The sequence below is a fragment of the Falco punctatus genome (genome assembly GCF_963210335.1).
Source record: "Falco punctatus genome assembly, chromosome: 15".
In the NCBI taxonomy this organism is placed as follows: domain Eukaryota; kingdom Metazoa; phylum Chordata; class Aves; order Falconiformes; family Falconidae; genus Falco; species Falco punctatus.
In genome coordinates, this window is record NC_137595.1 from 3,240,502 (window position 1) to 3,262,246 (window position 21,745).

Here is a 21,745-nt window from a genome sequence, read left to right on the forward strand (position 1 = left end):
ATTTGCGATAGAAAGCATGTAAGCATGTGCATTTTTATGGAATTGAATGATCTTTTTTATTGGCTATAAATATTGAGTATAAAAATCTAGTTTAAAAATTCATAGAATTTGACAGGCCTTCTGTCTGTAGTAACAGAAGATATACGGAAGAGGTAACATGTACATTCTGTATACAGACTATGTCATACATCGAGGACTAAATAAATACATTTTTACTTTGGAATGGTGATGCTTATCTTAATCAGATAAAAATGCAGCCCTAAGAGGAATGAATCCTCTAGAGATTAAATAAACCATTACATAAAACAGGCCCTTCTTACTTTGTATTCACTCTGAAACCAAAATTGCAGAGCATTGTCAAATTTGGAGGTTGTTTGCTCAGTTTCCTCTCCCTGGAACTGAAGAGGATTAGACTTGAAGCATTTTGAATTGAGTCATCATTAAAAATTAGTAGTGTGTTTATATTGAGAAGAATAGTTCTTCCCTGTTTTCATTTGGGAATGTATCTCACACTACTGTTGCATTCTCAGGGAGCTCTCTAACAAGTGGGAGCAGAAGACGTATTTCCTGCAAAGACCTGGGGCACGGAGATTGTGAGGGCTGGCTATGGAAGAAAAAGGATGCCAAAGGTTATTTCACACAGAAATGGAAAAAGTACTGGTTTATTTTGAAAGATTCATCCTTGTACTGGTATACAAACCAGAATGTAAGTATCCTCTGTTTGCAGAAAGCCAAAATGAAACCTTAAACTTTATAATTCTGTTGTATTAAGTCTATTTTTACTACATGGTAGGATATGTTAGTGAAAACTACTTTAATTGCCAGGTCTGGGTTCCTCTAGCTGGAAATATTTCAATTGAAATTATTTTTTTTAAATTCTCCAAGTCCAAGCTTAATAAAATAGCAGATATTTATGGCAGTCAAAGAAAGGAATATGCCAGTGGTTAATACTTTTCCATAGACAATATTTATTTGGACTAACACAGTGCTCAAGCTCAGCTCTCCTTAGTTTCGGTTGTGTGGGGTGATGTATAGAGTGGAACCATTCTTGTCAGTTAAACATTACGGGAAGCCGATGTGAAAATCTGAGTTTGTAGAACTCTTTATCTGAAATTTATCCTTATATAGATGTTCCTTTGGCTTTTTGCTGAACTAGTCTGGAGTCTGCAGTTTCTTGTGTGTAAAACGCTGTTCTTGGTGAAATTTTATTGAAAACCCTGTGCCTACGCTTGTGCAATCTGCATATATGCAGGAAAAATTAATGGAAAGGAAAAGAAAAAAAAATAATTAGATTGCAGGTCTTCCCTTTGTATGCAAAGTCTTGTGTGCCCAATCTAAACTGTCTGTGTTACAGCCTGCTTTGATTACTGGTATTTTACCTCATATTTTCTATATTCTTCAAGAGGACAATTTCACTAGCATCATTATCCTCAGTTTTAGTATTTTCTTGTCAGCCCAAACCAGTATTGTTTCAGGCTGTGGGTGATAAATGCCTTCAGGTTTTGTTGTGCATTTTGTTTGTTTTGCATTGGTACATGCAAGGTGGTAGTCATTATATGTCCCACTGGTTTTCAGTCTGTTGCTTACAGCCGAGCCATAATTCATAGTAGACTGGTACACTTGCTAATACTTTTCAAAAATGTGACTGGTGTTAATATGTTTCCTTGCTTTTCCTGGTAAATTACTTTAAAAGAAGCAAAACATGACAAGACATACTTTCTAGCTACTACTTTTTCATTTAATCACTGGTGAGCTTGCTGGAGAAACCTCCTCAATTACTGCTAGCAGGACAGATGGTCTACACAATTGTGACTTTAACAGGAGGCATCCACAAAACCATTTGAAAATGTAGATTATATGATGAAGAAATGGAATTCTTCTCTGTAGCTGTTAATGTTTTTAATGGTGGTTTGGGTGCTCTATTTTGTGCTGAAAGGTTTTCTGTAATTTTCAGCAAAAGGGGATTAGGATGACTGTGCCTCTTTTGAGAAACTGTCAATTTAATTACTTCAAAAAAGTGATTGACATTGTGTGATGAATTAGATACATCTTTTAAGTGAAAACATTATGGGGAAAATATGTTCAGTATGTCAGCTGATTGAATGGTTGTTCTTAGTATAAGACCCAAATGGCTACTGCTCATTTCTCCCTTCTTTAACTCTATGTTCTTCTTCACCATCACTTTTTCTTCTCTTTTGATAGGATGAAAAAGCAGAAGGATTCATTAGTTTACCTGAGTTCAGGATAGATAGAGCAATTGAATGCAGACGAAAACAGTAAGTAACGTGTCATTTATGTTTATAAATCAAAGGATCCCTCTTGGAAGCATATTATATATAGTACTGAAAATTTGCAAAGTACAGAGAAGGTAGTTACACAGAAAGCCTTGAAATCTGTAAATAATATATAATACATCCACCTAAGCTTTAGTGTTTCTCTTTATTACAAAAGATACAACTTAATGTAAATTCCATAAACTGTTTTACAAAGAGTTGGATAACTCTTTGGCCAGCTTTCCAGATTGCCCAGTTACAGTTTTAGTTAAATAAGTAAAGTAAAAAACAGTGATTACGTTAGTCAAGAGATAAAACTTTCTTAGGTTCAGTATGGTCATTTTGATAAGAATCAAGTGTGCAAGAAACAATTCCCATGGGACATACCATAAAAAATATAGCAAGGGATGATGAACATTTTTCTCCTTTATGGAGGAAGCTTACATACCCAATATTGTGTTATTCTCAGCTGCTAAAATATTTAGGTTCCATATGCAAAATTAACATTGTGTTATTGCTTATGTGCATATTGCTACTACTGCGTTATGCTTCCAGTATAAAGCATATGCTAAGCTTTGCCACACTTAAGGCGTATTTAATAACAAACACTCTCTGGAAATTGCTTGCAAGCAGTGTTGTGATTGGAATGCATAGCTGTCAAACAGCAGGTTTAACAGAACGGTGCTGATGCTTTGAGACTAGCACTTCGCCAGTATTTCCTGAATTATTTGCATGTGTCTTCTGTATGCTGCATCTGGGGTTTTAAAACTTGCTGCCATGAGGAGCTACAGTGAATAGTATTAAAGACACTTTTACAAAAGCTTTCCTACTTATAACCAAGCATCCTGAATTTTTATTATGCTTTTCCAATGACTGAATGTCCTTTTGGCCTGAGTAATACAAGTCCTACAACTATGAACACGTGTAGAACAAAAATACTGAAGATATGAATTACAAGAGAGACTGCTCTTCAGCAAATCAAACCTATTCAATTGCTTGTTCTTGTCTGGAGGTATTATTACAGTCTGTCTGAGAATTAGAAGACGGTGCAATTTATACTTCTATTAATCCCCTCAGCTGAGAGTATCACTACAGAAATTAAACCTGAACTGAGCACTATAAATTCCTCTGAGGAATGAGTAGATATTAATAATGATATTGAACAAAAATACAGGACAAACAATACCCTTCTGTTAGAATATAAAGCACTTAACAAATTTTAGTGAATTAACCAAGATCAAACAGAAGGTCACTGTGCACAGCTAGAAATAGCTTCCAGAGCTTACCTCTGAGCATTGGAGCACATTTTCTCAGAACACGTCTTAGAGAACCATTTCTGGAGGGTATATGCACAGGGAAAAGTCTGATTAACTAAAACTTTGCACACTACTGAAAACTGAATACCTTCAGGCTTTGAATCCTTTCAGAAAGAGGTGGGTCCAGGGGTAAAAGTATAATGAAAATGTTACTAATATTCCCTTAATTCGCTGAACTGAATTTCCCTTTGATTTCTTCCTTCATGGACTATCACTTACATATGTCCCCCATCATAAAAACTACACCTTACACTTGCCACCAATTTGCCTGCCTCTCTGAAAAGGACAGAAAAAGTAAATCCAGCATTATGCCCACTTACATTTCAGTATATCCAGCATATGTGAATGGAGGGCCCTGTGCTTGTTGCAGCCAGCTCTAACCCATAGCCTCTGTACACACACTTCTGAAGCGCTTGCCTGTCCTCTCCTATGTTGTCGTGCCGAGGACAGGACAGAGTGTGATTGCCAGTGTCTGATTCCATTGAAAAGCTAACGGTTCCAGTGAGCCTAGGGACAGCTTCCTGTGGTTTGATTCTTCTGCATTCCTTGTACAAATAAAATTAGGGTGATGATGACCCATTTTGACCCAGCCTGTTCTGCAAAAGTTCGAGTTCACAATTCATTATTGTCTCTGCTAGACTAGAGGGAAGCATTTCAGTTAGGATTTTCTTGCCCTCTTTCTAGAGCTAGTGAAAGATTTTACAGGACCAGGTCTTGCTTCTTTCCACCTTTTTCATTTAATAGTGGGGTTTTAGTAGGTGCTGGAATGTAAACTAAAATTCATTGCAAGCTTGAAATCTGAAAATATAAATCTGGTTGTGTTCTTACTTTTATATGGCTGTGTCCATTTTGATATTAATGTGAAAGCTAGTAAAGCTGTTACCTTGACAGTTAATAAAGAGAGGGGAAAGAAACCTAGTTCTTTCCTTTTTTTCCTCTCTTTTTTGGTAGATTCATTTGTTTTTAAGTTAAAATTGCCTTAAACGTATGCTTACTATTTTAGTGCATATAGAAGTCCAGCTAAAATCACAGTGACAAATTTCTTTCAGCTCTCTCAAAAGCAAAACTAAGAACATTTTGTGACTCAGCTTGGATTTCCCCTCAGATTTCTGTTATATTCAGAGCCATCATTGTGAAATGTTCAAACCTGATTGAAGCAAAGAATTTGAAATCTTACTAGAACAATTAATAGGTTTGTCTTTTCCACTGTTCTGTCAGATGGAGAATGCTGTTTTATAGAATGACTGTTAGCTGTCCAAAGTATACATGGAATGAAATAGCCTTAAAAAAACTTTCACAAGAATATATAGTAATTGAATGCATTATTCTGTATGGTTTGATCACTTGCCTCACGAATGCATTTAATAAAGGTACCCTCATTATTATACAAATCACGGCATTATCTCAGACTGGTTTAGCTCTCCAGGCTATATTTGGATGTGGAATGACCTTCTTGCTGTGAGAGGAGGTCTCATGCATAGACAGTGAAAAACTTTCCACTGCTTTTGGGCAACACCTGCATTTTCATGATTAAAAATAATCATACTGTATTAGAAATCTTAGTTATTTAAGTTTGCGTGATGGGGCATAACATGAATATCATGTTATTTTCAAACTTACTGATAATTATAATGGTTCATGATGAAGCTGATCCACAAGACTAAAGATTAATGGAACTACATATATAATTAATCATTGCTAACTAGTGCTTTGCCTGAACTTTCCAAAATCTCCACCTAGTGAAAATTTTCATTGCATAACTAATGCCAATTTAGGTCTTAAATTTATGGCAGCATATGCTGTACTGTTGGCACTTCATATTGAAACTGCGCAGTCAGAATTCTATATAAAAGTCATTGATATAGTATAGGTAGACATGAAACTATATCTTAAAGGTTGCTACGGTTTCAGCAATTTTCATTACTACTTCTGAAATGAACTTGACAGCCCTGGTAGACAGCAAATAAAACCCGAGCCACCAGCGGGCCCCCAGAGGCAAAGCTAACAGCTTCCTGGGCTGTGTTAACTGGAGTGCAGCCAACAGACGAGGAAGTGACTATTCCCTTATACTCGGTACTCATTACACCACATCTAGATTACTGCATTCAGGTTTGGGCCCTCCAAAACAAGCCGAAGGTAAAAATATAGGTATCATTCTATTGCATTATTCACCTCTCTCTATACATGTAGTTATTTTCCTGGAGTATTTTCTGCAGTACTTAATGCTAGTGTATCTAAATGCTTCCTTAGTAATAATTTGTGACACTTCTGGGAGATGAAGATGGATGATTTATTGTTGCTTTTTGCAGCCCAGAAACAGAACTACAAAACATTTAAATCAAAAGTTTCCACAGAACTGGGAGCTCCGTTCCATAACAATAAAGACCTGTTTTCTTCATAGTATGTAAATATGTAACAGTACAATGCATTATTGCAGCTGTAAGTGTCACAATTTCAGGACATTACCAGAATATCAGGCAAAAAGATATTAAGGAACATTAATTATTAAGCCTGTTTGCTGTGACTTAGCACATGAGAACTCCTTTGCATAACAGGAAGACTTGCAGCATTTAACTGATTTACCCTTGAAAAAATTCTTGCTCTGTCTGCATTTTATGACACATTCACAAACTTGATAACAACTGAGACAGAAGTCCTACAGAAAGTAGCCTTATCTCTTGCATAATCCTGACTCACCTCGCCAGCAAGTCCATTCTGTGTGCCTTAATTGAGGTAGGGTTCCTGTGAGAATGTAATATCCAAATATGTAATCATAGCTTGTAGCACAACACAAGAGCACAGTGGAGCCAAGTCTAAATTCTATTTATCACACTAACTTTTACAAGTTGTAACTTTAAGAGGTTGACTTTAAAACCCCAATATTGGCATTTTAATGCTTTTGTGTATGTAAATTTCTGTCTAGGAAAATAATCCTATTTATAAGCAGAAACTCCACCATGTGATATTCTAACAGGATTGATCCAGAGGATTAGGGTCTTTAGATCCACCACATAACCCTCTCCAATTTGAGCCAATACTTAAGTGTCAGAACTGGAAGATAGTTGGGCAAACGGAACACTAGAAGGTGGAGATGTTGCACAGAGTTCAGGCCAACTGAAAAAAGCATGCTGATATCGCAGCAAAAAATACGACCATTAAAATAGCACATCATGCTTAAATAGTGTAACAATGCAGGAGTATTTGTTTAGTAATGACTTTCCATTTTGAGTCTTAAAAATTATGTAAGAAACTTCTGTAAGGAGGCATAGTATTTGTTAATTACTGTGTCATTAGCAATGTGTAATGTACCACTCTAATATATGCATGTGTGCATAAAGATATATACAAAACTATTTCATATTTCTTATTCACAGACAGATATCTCTTTTGCTAGAGCAGCTGGAGTTGCTGGTAGTCAGCTGGCATAAGGAGAATAAAGACTAAGAATGATAAGAATTTTTGGCACTAAAATCATATTATACTAATTGGGTAAAAGAAATCATAAATTTGATCACAATATACTTAAAACTATATTTATATAATGAGCAAAATCTCTTGCATTAAAATCTTAACATTCAGTAGATATAATTAACAAGCGTTTGCCATCTAGTGGGCATCAGAAAACTTTCTCCCCACTTGGGATTTCCCATGCACTCACTATTTTCATTTGCAAAACAAAGTAGCTAGGGAGATGAGGATCTGCAGTTGCTGTTATTAATGTCCAGATTCCAAAACAATACTTAAATACTTCTCAATTTTCTTATGGAATTAAGATGTTTTATGATGACCCTCTGTGCAAAGGTAAATTTACCTGTAATCTCATGAAAAAGGAAACTGCAACTAATAAAAGTCGGCTGTTACCTCATTCTTCTGTACAACTTCTGTTAGGAAAGCCAGACTGTACCCATTTCTATTAGAAAATCAGTGTGCCCACGTGAAGCTTCTTCAGCTCTCATTTTTGTCTCTAAAAATGGCCATAAATCATAGTAATTAATAAAACACTCATTTGCATTTAAGCTATTATTAGTGGAAGCTTTGCATCACAGGTTCTTCATAATGCCATTTGTAATGATTTCTAATCTAATTCCTCCATCTGGTAATTACCATATAAATGTCAGTATTTTAACATAAATGTTATGAATGATAGTGTGATGTTTTTTTAACATTTGCCAACTAATCAAAATAACGGACTTTAATGCCCTGAGTTTGTGGTTTCCTTGATAGCAATACTCCTTTTAATTACAGTCACAGAATAATTTTGTAAAAGACATTGTTATTGTTCTTAGCAATTTTCAAATAACTGCTCAGCTGAGGAAGAGCTTAGGGATTATACTATACAAAAGCATTATCAACAAGCATTTTGATGTGAACTATAATCACCCACACCGTCAGATGTTGAGATTGATTGTTACCTCATGCACGTAGTGTGAATAGACCACTGCAGTGTAGTGGTGCCTGCATACAGCCAGCCTACAGTGAGGCTCAGACCTTGTCCCATGAAACCAGTCAGAATTGAGTCACACTGGCCAAGTGGCTGGTGAAGGAATTGACATTTGAGGAAGGAGAATGAATTAGCAATGCACGGACCAACAGACTTGCCTTTTGTCATGCTACTACTCAGTACCTCAGGTCAGTGTACCCAAGAATATCATGAACCATACTACTAATATTGTACCAGTCACACAAGTAAAACAGCACAGATGTTAAAATTAAGTCAGATCTACCTGATGTGACCTGCTTTTGTAGCTATTTCAGTGAGTTCTAATTTAACATGCACTTTTCAAAGAGCTTAACTCTATAACTCTGAAAATCACCAAAAGGTGTGTGTGTGTGTGTGTTTGAGGATTCCCAAACAGCTAGGACTTCTCCAAAAGCTGTGAGAACAGACTGTGGAAAAAAAAAAAATAGTAAGATACATAGAACTGACCACAAATTATAGTGTAAAAATAAACATAAGATTTAAATTTGAATATTGGCAACTCTGTTATTTGCTATGTGGAAGATGAAGAAGCATTAACTATAAATGACTCATGTTGATTGCAGGAAAATCACAGCAAAGGTTAGTAGACTAATATGAGAAATACTTGGGATATGGCTGGTTTTAATGGCTGGTTTTAAAGTAACTTGAAAAAGCGCTTGCTGGAATTAGAAGCGACTATTTAAAGATTAAAGACTATCTATGGAACTTCTTTAATATTACCTACTTCCAAATAAAGCAAATCTGCCACTTATGTTCCCTAGAACTTTCCATATTGCTTCTGTTAAAACTCAAATTGAACAAAGATTATAATTAGGGATTAAAAATATATTGTATCAAATTCAGGAAATATTCCTTTATTTAAGTTTATTCTAGAGATCTTACAGTCTTATGACTAAGTAAGAATTTGAGTGTGCTGTAATTTAAATGTCATCTCCAGTTGAATGCATTTACTGGCTAGTTATCTTTATATTCCTTCTCATCCTCATTTATTAACCTCAAATACATTTGGATAAATCCATTTATATATTCAGAATCAAAGTTACATTAGAGATAAAAGACAGTTATAATACATAAATTGGCAGCCCTCTATATTTCTTTGAGTAGGACGCAAAACAGAGTCATCTAAATACATGACAGGAGCTGGTGGGGTCAGACTCTTTAGTTGATCTTCGGAATACAACTAAGATGTACTAAAATATACTCAATAAGATTTTGAAATTCACACAAGGATTTTTTAGATGTGTTACTGAAAAGATTTATATTTCTTAGTCATTCAAGGGGTTTTGAAATTTTTACAAAGAACCTATTTGGCTCACACACGTAGATCTAATCAGATTTGGAGGAATCCATCTATAAATTTATCCAGCAAGATTCAGACTGAAGATGCAGAATGACTATGAAACCTTTAACATGCTGAAGAATCATAGAACAGCTCAGTCTTGTGTATTTGTATACAAACTGTTTGGAAGAAAAGGTAATTTTTATTCTTTGTGTTCGTTTTATAGTGCCTTCAAAGCATGCCACCCCAAAATAAAGAGCTTCTACTTTGCAACAGACTGCCTTGAAGAAATGAATAGGTAAGTTATGTTTCCTCTTTATCATAGTATATTCTTTATCATGGTACTCCAATTGAAAATAGTATTTCATCTTGCATAGAAACCTACTCCTGGAGCATGATTTAATGCCAACTGATAGTGTTCTTAGTACTTAGTCTTCTGTTAATTTTAGTACAAACATTACACTGCGTGGCTCGCTTTGCTGAATTTTATCTGTCATGCCGAATGTCACAATTCCGCAAAGGTGTGTTAGTCAAGTTAGTTGTGTTGGTCTCAATCACATTCATTAGAATTTTTGTTTGTTAATGGGTTTAAAGTTCATCATACCTCTAATTTTTTGATGATCAAGGCTGGAAATTTTAGTGTGGGATAAATGTTTCTGGTATACGAAAACAGTGCATGCATACTTAAGAGTATACCCACATGAAGGGATAAAATATTTCAAAGTCAGCTCTACTGACAATCCACAGTAATGTGACATGACCTAAAACCAGAGAAAGATATTTGAAGTTGTTTGGGGGTTTTTTTTGGGGGGGGGTTGTTTGATTTTTTTTTAAAGAGGAATGGGATTGAACAAATGAGATGCATTTATTTTTCACATCAGAATTTGAAAAAAAAAATAATTTAAGAAAATCAACTCCTCCCCCCAAAAAAATCCAGCAACAAAACCCAGTCATCATTGATTTTATTCATCACATCACTGCCCAAAAACAAACAGAGGTTAGCAACATTCAGTTTTAAATGTCTTTGGATGTGCTGGGAGGGCATTCAGATCTCAAATGGACAAGGCTCTGAACAACCTGATCCAGCATTAAAGTTGTCCCTGCTGTGGGTGGGGTATGGGAACAGATGACCTCCCAAGATCTCTTCTAACCTAAATTACTCTGTGCTTCTCTTTTGTGATTCAGTGATGAAGGCAGTGGTTAGATAAAGGTGAGGCAGTACCTTTGATCCTCAAAGGCAAAGTCAAATGTTCTACCTCCTCCTGTTACTTCAGTAATTTGCTTATTCCCAGCTGAGGTAAAAAGCAAGGACACATGGGACAATGTTACCATACTCTGAAGTCTTGAATCTTTTCTGGAATAGACTGCTAAAACTTTGAGATTTAGTTAATTCTTCCTGTTCGCAGACTTAGAGAGACAGAACTACCTCAGAATATGGCTTGATTTTTTTCTTTGGAATATTAATGTCTAAAAATCATTTTTAAATTGAAAATTTATTTTCTGTGGCTTACATGACCCTTCAAGAAAGAGTGTACTGATGTATAAGACTGGCTGCACTGAAACAGTTCAGGTCAGTTCATTGTCCACTGATGAGGATAAGGTTCAGTTATCAGGAGTATCTTGCTGTGGCTAGCCATCATTTTTAGGATGTAAATTTGCTGAAAAATATTTTTCCAATGTTAGTAATGTTCCATTGTTCAGTTATATACTGTGGCTGAGATTTGTTTTGTCCAAAGCTGAAGTAAGGATCTTCTGCTATTTTTAACTATGCATGGTCTCTCCCTTGATTTTAGCTACTTTGATAGCTATGGTTTGTTGAAGTGCCATTGATCAGATCTTTCTATTACACCATAAAATGGTCTGACTCAAGTAAAACCAGGAAGTCTTGACAAACATTCAATAAACTGCTCTTACAATATTCATTGATTTTTCTATGGGGAGACAACAAAGCTGTTATGACAGTTTATAGCCTTCGTGGAGAGTAACAGTTGGAAAGGTGCCAGGGTGCATTTTCATATCATACTATCACAGCCTGGTTTGGGCTGGGAGGGAGCTGACAGCCCCCCGAGCCCCAACCCCCTGCCAGGGGCAGGGACACCTCCCACCAGCCCAGGTTGCCCCCAGCCCCGTCCAGCCTGGCCCTGAGCACCCCCAGGGATGGGGCACCCACAGCTGCTCTGGGCAGCCTCTGCCAGCGCCGCCCTCACAGGGCAGAATTTCTTTCTAGTATTTAATCTAAATCTGCCCTCTGTCAGTTTAAAACCAATATCCCTTGTCCTATCACCACAGGCCCTACTAAAAAGTCTGTCTCCATCTTTCTTACAAGCCCCCTTTAAGGATTGAAAGGCCACTATAAGATCTCCCCGAACCTTCTCTTCTCCAGGCTGAACAATGAAAAAGGAATATAATTTCATATCATTTAGTTTGGAATTTAAAAGAGTCTTTTTCCTGACATTTTGGTTCTACTTCCTATGGGGGAAGACAAAGGGTGAACTTCCTTTTGAAGTATTTTTTGCAGTATTTTTCCTTCAGAAATGCTGTTTCTGTAGAGTAATTGTAATTCACTCCCCAACCCAAATGATGGATTACTATGCCACCTCTGTAAAATCCCTGGGCATCCCCTGCAGCTTTTACATGCTTCCTGGAATTCCTTCTGCCAGTTATCCTGTGTGAAATTTGAAATGAGTAAGCAAGACTCATAGATGAAAAATGCACTAAAATACTAATTTCACAAATCTCTGTCTTCCCAGCAAATTGCTAACCATGTAATCTGAGGAAATAGGGCAAATACTCTGTGTGGTATCTCACGCTCCTGCTGTCACCACAAAATGTAACTGGATTTTCTGCGCTCACAGAAGGGTAGATCTTTAACACTGAAAAGTAAAGGACTTCTAACATGGAGAGGAACAGAGCGTTTCTTTATTCATTGTGTGGGGAACCTATACCCTTTGCTCAACAGCATTACCATCTTTTGTTTTAACAGCTGGTTTTAGAGTTTCTTACATCAGCTTCACTGTTTAATATTTTTTTCCACTCCAGAATATTTTAATCTGCCTCTAATACTGCCTTGCTGTTGAAAGAATTGTCTACAATGAGTAGTAATTGATTTGTATGTAGCAGATAGAGTCACTGTCTTGCCGCTGAGTTTTGCCTGCTGTGTTGCATGGTGCAGACAGACTTTGGTTTGCAAAATTAATGCTCATGCTGTTTTGTCAGGTCTTACATGAGCATAGTTGTGTTCTTAGAAATGAATTAATAATGCAATTGATGAGCTCATCTTTTGCTTTCCATGGTCACAGGGTACTCCAAGCTTGTTAAAGGCCTTATTTCCCAGAAGTGCTTCATCTATTACCATACTATGCATAACCTGTTTATCGCTTTAATACTTCTAAGGAAATTAGCATTGAATTTAATATTCAGTTGTTTTACAGTATCTATTTTATTTAAAACTTCCGTGTGATTAAAGTATGCAGTGCAGTGCATTTACAATCTCCTCATGGACTCCAAATATTAATTTTTTTAAATTTCCTATTTTAGGCTGAATAATTTGACCATATTTGATTTGAATAACTGGGTTAACTTTGAAATTTTAATAACTCACATAAATCTTTTGCGTTCATTCAAAGAAATATAGCAAATATCTGCTACCCACTGAAACAACGATGATTGATTTTGTAGGGGTCACTCCCAGTGCTTTCCAAGTAAAGACCTGAAAGATTATAACACAATATTTCTCAAAAAGAAACTATTAAAAAATTTAAGTATTCTGAATTAAATCTCTATTGATTATAAGCAAATTTCAGGGTGCATAACCTCTGTATTTTCATGTATGGAATATAAACAGTGAGTTACTCAAGGCTTTCCCTAAATCATCCTGTTTACCACTGAAGTTCATTCAGCTGTCTTCCTTAAATTTTAGGCATGTTAGTTTCCTTGACAAAGGGCCAGTATTAATGCATCTTTTAGTTTTAATTTACTTTCAATATTCACTTACAAATAAGCTAACACCTAAAAAAAATCTTGGCAATGAAAAATTTCATACATACTTCCCTATGAGACATTGCCCCTCTGAAAGAAGAGTTCCTGCTGAAGTGTGAAGGACAGTAATCATGTCAGATCTCTGTCCTAATTTAACAGTTCTTTAACAAATAGAGATGTGTAAATTATTAAAGAGCTCTTACTCCTCACCCAATTGGTCCCTTACCCAATGAAAAGCAGGGAGATAATTCTGCAGAACATGAAAGGTACTTTTCAAACAGAAATCCCTGGAATGGAGGTTCCCAGTGGTGTTGTAAGTAAACATAAACAGCAGGTTTTTCCTTCCTTCTTTTAGGTTCCAATAAACTTTCAAATCCAGGAAAAATAGCCTGTGCCCGAGGCCGCTTCAGTCCTGTAACTTACTGTTCTAACATAAAAGCTTATAAGTTGCAGCACAAGTAAAACAATTTTCTGATCAGAATTAGCTGCAGGCCCCAGGGACTGGATGAAACCACAATGTATATTGGAGTGAACAGGGCAGTGGTAGAGCTATAGTGCTCCATCTGGGGAAAACATTACACCAGGAGGTACTAGTACAGAGCTGTAGTCTTCAAAATCTCCTTTTCTTGGCTAACTCCTCCTTTCTACAATGTATAGATTACTTAGTGTAGACTTGTGAACTACCATTTCGCCCCTTAACACAGTTTGAGAACCACTGGATTATAGCATTATGCTAAAGGAGTTCAAAGAAATTTACAATACACAATTGCAATTATCCAATACGCAATCCAAATTAGCATTCAGGTGTGAATTTATCCCTAATGTGCAGGAGGCAGGATTTGCATTGGTTTTCTGTACTAGTTTAAATTACAAAAAGCAACTTAATCAAATTCTGCTGTAAATAATACCATTGTGAATTTGTACAGTTCTTCTGGGAGTCAAACAGTTCAACTGCATTTAATGTAGCAGGTTTTGTGATTACAGTGCTGTACCTCTCAGTGATGAATGCACATGCATTACAGTCACATATTGTGATGTTACACTGGAGATACTAAGTTGACATTTCAAAATCTGAAGATTTTAGTAATAGAAATAAGTAATCAACATAATTAAATGTCGGGCATTTAACAGTATTGTTTGGCTTATTTGATCTCTTTTCTTTAAGAGTATGTGGAAGCAGAATTACAAAATTTTACAAGTAAATCATCCCATCTCTTAAAAAAAATTGCCTCCAAACCCCCAAAAACTCCCACCCATCCATTCTCAGGCCATACTAAATTCAGTTCTCATGGTCATAAAGAATGTTTTATTTCTCCAAAGCTTTGTTTTGGGCCAATCATTTCTTGAAAGCTGAGATAAAAGCTTCATTAACTGAATAAAATTACAGCATTCATTAAATGTTAAGACATCCTGACTTGGATTCTCTTCTACAGCTTTTCATCATTTAGCCATACTTTCATAAGCATTGTAGAAAAACCACTTGGTTAATACTACGTGGTTGCACATGCTGAAGCATATAAATGTCACAGTGTAGGAAGCAGTAGGTGCATGCAGCAGCTGGTACTTGCCTTTTGGATGCCCAGAAAGTTTTGTGAATTATCCAGAGTAATATGCTAAATCCAATAGGACAAGATCACAGTAGGGTGAAATCTGGTAGCCACATTTGACTAATGAAGAAAATATCTTATTGTTTTCTTAGTAGATTCCTTTAAGTGTCAGCTTGAAACTCCAAGCTTGACACAAGCATTATTCCTTTTTGATTTGCTGCCACAACTGTGTCTGTACGTGTGTTTGAAAATTGGCAAGAAGAGTTCCAGTTGAGTGAGGTTTTGTGACTGTTTTGGTAGATTTCCTTAGGGTTTATTACTGGATTTTATCTGAAATTATAGTCTATCATAAAGTTATTGTGTGCATATTCTCTGTGATACACAACTGTATTTATACAGTAAGATGCTATAATATTTGTTACCAGAAGGGTAACTTGTTTGCTACAGAAGTAGTGAACAGTTTTGTCTACAATCCATGGGGGGAGGGGGGGGAACCCCCCAAAAAACCCAAACCAAACCCCCAAACCAGACTTCTAACTACAAAGACATGGTTGTGCTTTTGGTTGACAGGGTGAAGTTAAAAAAAAAAAATAAAAATCCATTAAGTGCATGAAGAAGATGCACATGCAAAGGGGGCATAATTTGCCATGGTTCACTTGTCAGCTCTTAAGCTGTCTGGAGCTTCTTTCATTTTTTTTCCAGCCTGACAAATCTAAGAAGACAATGCATGAAACAAGATCAACAGAGTCATGTCAAATTACCAAATCAGAGAGTACTTACAGTTTATCCCATGAATGATTTTACTTAACAAATTCCAGCAACTGTGACAAATTAAATAGTAGAAGTACAGGCTGCTGCGAGTTGATATATTTGGAGAGATGAGCTCATTGAGCAGACTCTGCTCAGTGTTATATTTCACTGTGAGACATCAGTTATGTCTTGGGGCTTCTTTTGTGTTGAGGAAAATCAAAGCATCATTTTAGCCATACCTATAACAGGAACCTTTATTCTGTTAAATGAATATAGTACCTCGATAACCTTAGAAAACAGTGAAAATAATGTACCTTAGGAACCAAAATGGGAAACGTATTGATTTTTTAGGTGTCCAGTCAGAAAGACTGGTCAGGAAGAAGCCAGCATAACACATACAAGATTAATTTTAAAATATAATTCTGTATTGCAAGAATGTTACAATGAATTCTCAAATCCGATTATCCCACTGATGTATAAACATATAATAGAAAGGTTTTAATCAGAAAATAAATGTAAATTACACTGAATAGATTCTATGTATGAAATAAATGGTACGAGGGAACCTATATTTTAGTAGACTTAAAGATAACTGAAGTCACATTTAACTTCCACTGTAGTTCTGGCTTTTCCGTTTGGCTAAATAATCTCAAGTGTAGATGCAAACTCAAAAGCAAAGGAAGATATATTCCTGCAGAGAAACATTTATCATACAAACCTGAGATGACACAGAAATGCCACTATTAATTGATGAAAAGATGCACAAAAGATAGGAAATATGTAACTAATCATTCTATCCTTTAATGCCTTGGTATTTCATTGGTTTCATTTTTAAGGGAACATTTAACAGAAAGAAATAGTGAAAGCTGGGTATACTATTTCTTGAATTTACACCTTTTGAGGGTATATCCTTTATTTACTTTTTCACTTGAATTAGTTTCTTCTATATACCAGCCATTTTCTATATGTAAAATGTGTATCCAGCACTGAGGATATCAGCAAATAAAATTTATTTGAACCACAGAAACTCAGTACCTCCTGACCTGTTCTCCATGGATTTATGGAACACTTTAACTATAACTGTAAAAATAACAGCCTTACACCTCCTTTCAAAAAAAAAAATGGTTACCCTCTTGCCTTTGGTTTATATTCTCCTACACTAAACATAATAGTTCTCTCAAATTTGTTATAACTGAGATGGTTCAGGTGGTTTTGGTTTTCTTACTTGTGCTGGTTTACTCTGGATTGTAGAAAGGAATAGCCAAGTGGGTGAAGTATGATGCCACTATGAAAATTATTGTTGCCTCCAGTCCCAGAACCTCACACTGACCTCAGACTGGCTTATCACCATGCTTGGCAGGAGTACATTGTAGCAGGCAGTGAACAGAAATTTAATACATTTGTGCAATGAGTAATGGCATATTCTTGGTTTTAATATAGTGTGTTAGGCCAGTGAAGCTATACAAAATTGTTTCCAGTCCACTTTAACATTTTCCAGTGCTTTTATTGAAAAATCAGTAAGAGAATGTGCTCCTGACTCCTGACAACTCAGGGCACTTCAAGCATGACTCACTCTCCAGTACCAAGTTTTGATTATTGCAACAGCTACTTAGTTCATCGCTGCCCGGGGTGCTGCTGTAATCATGGCTTTCCAGGCCCGGGGGCAGAATCAGGCCCTCAGAAGAGACCCTGGGCCGTAACCCCTGGTACTAACTAGAATTATCTCAGTAAATTTAACTTAAGTTCCTACCACTCAGCTCTATTTTATCCCAAAGCAATGGCAACAGTGCCTGTTTGTAATCAACAAATGAATTAAAGCCAAGCCTGATTTATTTAAAATTTAAACCATTGAGACAAAGTATCAAATTTATTTAATGTGTTTAGGTGACTTTACTTGAGGCTTACCTTCCCCTGCATTTGTTTCACTAGGGTACAGGCAAGTAAAAAAAAAAATTAATACAGTTCTTGGTCCCTTGTAAATCATTGCAATGTACCTCAGTAAGATTGATACTATATCTTACAGAAATGTTGTACAATATTGAAAGTAAAATGCTGTAGCAAAGTATCCTTGGGATATTTAGTATGGCTTCATGTCATCACAGCTAATTTCTATGTAGAATGCAAACCCAGTGGTTCCTTGAATGGCCTAGACTCAAACTTAGCTGTTGAAGTTTAGTTATCTAAAGAAGAGTTGTTGAAGTTATCAAAGAAAGAAGGTAGGGTTTTCAGGGCGGGGGGGAAGGAGTCCAGCTTTCTGCCTCAGGGGGCCAGGATACAGAGAGATGTACATGTATGATCGCTACACATGTACCTGCCAGGGTGTCTCATGTCTTTCTGTGATCACATGAAATTCAAAGAGCTATTAGGGGTACCGCTATGTAAACCAAATTAGACAAACAGACACTTTTTTTTTTTTTTTTTTTTATTATAGCTGCTTGTGAGGGCTAGCATATAGTCTTGCACTGCATGACCTTCAGTTAAACATGCAGTTATCAGTCTCTTAGAGAGGTCAATTCTGACACTGTCATTGCCTTCCTGAAATTTGCCTGCAGGGCATTCATTGCAGAGTTCAGAACCAAATGGCTGAGTTTCCAAGATCTCCACAGAGAACTCGTAATAACCTTGACTGCCTGTTTTCTTAAAAATGAAAGTGGTTTGCTCATCAAGTAAATTCATCAAGTTTACACAGTGTTCATTTTGAACGGAGTTTGCATTTCCTTGAAAAAAATAAAAATGTGAACTGTAAGAAAAGGATCTGTAATCTCAGCACTTCTGTAACTCCTGATTAACCTCAAAAACATTCACCCACACTTTTTTTAAAGACAAAACCTAAAACTGAGATTCTTTTTCTTTTATCAGAAGAGATTTTATCATTATAAGGCACTGAATGTCATCAGATAACCCCTTCTGTTGTCTTAACAAAGAGCTAACTCTAAATTGTGGTAAATGAGGTAAGAATGTACTTTTACCCATAGCTGGGGATCTTCTTGCCCTTTAGAAGAGGGAATTCTGAGCAGTCTTAGGGAAGGAAGATTACCTCCTGCTAGTTCCAGATTTGGACATCGAGGACATATCAGTAGAGCTGATACTCTGCATATGCTAAGAATATCCATGTTCTCTTGAAGGTTAACATTAATACTGTTATCTATATATGCTTCCAAGATCTGAAACCCTCAACAATGAGCAATGAGATAAATTTGGCAAGAAAGTTAAGACAATATAAATTTCCATGAACTGGCCACCAAAACGGCTGTCTGTTTTAACTTTGAAAATGGTAATGAGTCCTAATTTATCATTGGTGCTTAAGCAGAACCTTAGCTGAAGACACAGAGGCATTCTGCCTAATTGCTAAAGGCATATGGTAAAGTATGACTAAAACTATTTTGCTCCAATGCTAATGAGTTTAGAAATTCAGGAACAGCGGTTAAAAAAATAGTGAATACAAATGCTTAATAATGAGCAAGGGTATGATGTCATTTCAATTATTGCAATAAGAATATGCCTTTTAAGAGAAGCAAATATCAAGTGATCAGCATGCTGTTTGTTGAATGAAATTATTCTGGTGAACACTGTAGAAAAGCTTTTCTGTAAACCTGTTAATCCGTTTGCAATTTACTTCATGATAAAGATGAGTTATTGACATGCTGATACAAACAATGTCGCTGTAAGCAGTCCTAATCCTACAGTTGATATTTGTGAAAAATAATCATCATTTCCATTTTTATTTCCAGTTTGCTCACTTCTGGTTTAATACCAAAAGGGAAAGCAACATTATTGTACGATCCTTTATATTTTCATAGTTTTGCAAGTCAATTAAACCCTGTAACAATTCCTTGTAAGAAGTAAATGCTGTTGTCCCCTTTGGATACTTATGAAAGTCATAAGATATGTAGCACAATGTGCTGAAGGCCATACAATGAGTCAGTGTTACATCCAATCTCACAGATTAAGATCATTGCTCTGAGCAACTGCAGAGCGTTGCTTAGACCAGGAGATCGATATGTGCTGAACTGTGTGCTATTTTTAGTAGGAGAGTTCACTCTTCCTTCATCTTCTGCCTCCTTGCTGTGTGTACCATTTTCTATGTACTATGTTGTTAGACCAATAATACATTCACGTATGTCCTTAGAAGCTTTTTTTTCTGTTCTAGTACAAGTGGGAAAGAATGACACTGAATAGTTTTCTTGGTTTAATCTACAAAAAGCTTGTCCTTATGATACAGCATTGTTTACTACTGGCTGTCCTGAAGTCTTTGAAAGACGTTTTTGTCATGGTATGATTCATGAACCAAGAACACAATTACGAATAGATATTATGTTGCAATGTTAAAAAAGAAAAAAGAGCTGCTTCTAAAAAAACACTTACCTGCAATCTACTAGAAATTAATGACATAGTAAATAATTTAGTCACTGATTAAGGGAATGCTTAAGAATGCATCCCAATCATTACAGATGTCTATTAATAGGACTTCTTTCTTCAGTTATATTTCCTTGTTAATGAAAATAAGTTGATTCTTGATTTTCCATTTGCTGAACATTAAGAAGTGACTTTTCTCTTTATTTGTTAATTTCCTTTTTTCCTGTCTTTCAATTATTTATTGTATAAACGTCCAGAAATCTTATCTAAAGGAAACTTTAAAGGTATTTTCCCCAGAATAAACTATAATATTTTCCTAATGAAACAAAGAATCTTATTTTTGATCAAATTAATCTAGGGACAAAGAAAGAAACCAGAACATCCGATGTGAAATGCAAATATTGAAGTACTTTCAATTTACGAAGTCTTGTTTTAGAAACCTAAATTCTGTATTTAAAAAAAAAATAATCAAAGGAAAATAATGTTGATATCGCAGCTCCACAAACCTAAACATTTGTATCGCCAGTATCATGAATACAGACTAGCAAATAACCTGTGGAATTATTGTCATAGTCTGAGCTTTTTGAGTGCACAAATTTAATACCTCTTATTTCCTAATACAGGTTTTCATAAAATTATTATCATGTCTATTTTATTTTATAGCATTTTGCCAATTCAGGCAAGTTCTTGAAATTAATAGAAGTAGCAATCAGGACGAATGCCATATGCCTCTTTACACAATGTCTCTGGAAACCGTTCCACTCAAATAGTTTGCAGATGCAGCTTAAAGAGGATTTGATTCTTCTTAAGATGGAGACAGCTCAACATTCTCTGTTCTACACAGATACTCTAAAAACTTCATTTAGTCGTTGCTAAAGTTAGCATGTTAGTTTGTATGCTTCACATTTTCTTGATGACATAAGGAAGATTGATGTCATGGTTCTTCAGTTTTCCAGGCAGCAAAATAAAATGCAATGAGTCTGATACTTGACTAGGCAAACATCTTCCCGCAGCTGTGAACAGCGGTGGAGAAGTACATCTCTATTGTACATGTACTGGAACATCTTTCACTTAAAGTTATTAACTACTAAACACATCTAAATCATGATTTTAACAGCCTGAACAGTGTTCAGTTTTTGGACTAAGCATTGCCTCTGACTTTTCTGAATGTTAAGAATATGTGTGCCCTCAGATTTACGCTAGACTAGATGTTCCTCTTAAGTATCGCTCTTCCTCATTTTTTATTGTTCTATTAGATGGATGAATCGTTTGGGTCTCGCAGCAATTGGTTACACACCTGATGACAAGGATATTCATCCAGATGAAGGTAATGCTTCAGAGATGCTAATTAGGAAAAGACAGCAGAGAGTACATACCTGCTCATTATTTGAACAAAGTTGGAAATGTCATAGCTGACTTCTTCATTAACATATGTGCCATATCTTTTAAAATACCAATTTTCCCAAGAAGCCATATCCTTGAAGAACTATATTATTGGCACGACCACCAAATAAAATTAAAATCTGAGTAATAATTTTAAGAAATATTTAAAACAAATGATAAAGAGAATGCAAGGTTCAGGGTGAGGGATGATCTCCCAAAACACAGCCATCGGGTATCCTTATCACCCTAGAGCAAGGGAAGACACCACAAACACAGGTCAGTATGTGCTTTGGAACCATTTCTGCATCTCCTGAGCTCAGGTGCCGGCATGGTCTTTTCCACCATCTCCCATCGTGGAACCTGTTATGCTAACAGAATTAAGT

General features: G+C 36.0%; 1 protein-coding gene across 3 annotated transcripts in view; it reads left to right on the plus strand.

The window, feature by feature from the left end:
- Positions 1 to 21,745, plus strand: part of LOC308053679 (connector enhancer of kinase suppressor of ras 2-like) — a 212,566-nt gene that overhangs the window by 180,386 nt on the left and 10,435 nt on the right. For all 3 annotated transcript variants that reach the window (XM_080365216.1, XM_080365214.1, XM_080365215.1), the window contains exons 17-20: positions 531 to 706; positions 2,203 to 2,276; positions 9,575 to 9,646; positions 21,236 to 21,306. In XM_080365216.1, coding sequence (XP_080221342.1) covers positions 531 to 706; positions 2,203 to 2,276; positions 9,575 to 9,646; positions 21,236 to 21,306 — 393 coding nt within the window. The remainder of the gene's footprint in view (positions 1 to 530; positions 707 to 2,202; positions 2,277 to 9,574; positions 9,647 to 21,235; positions 21,307 to 21,745) is intronic.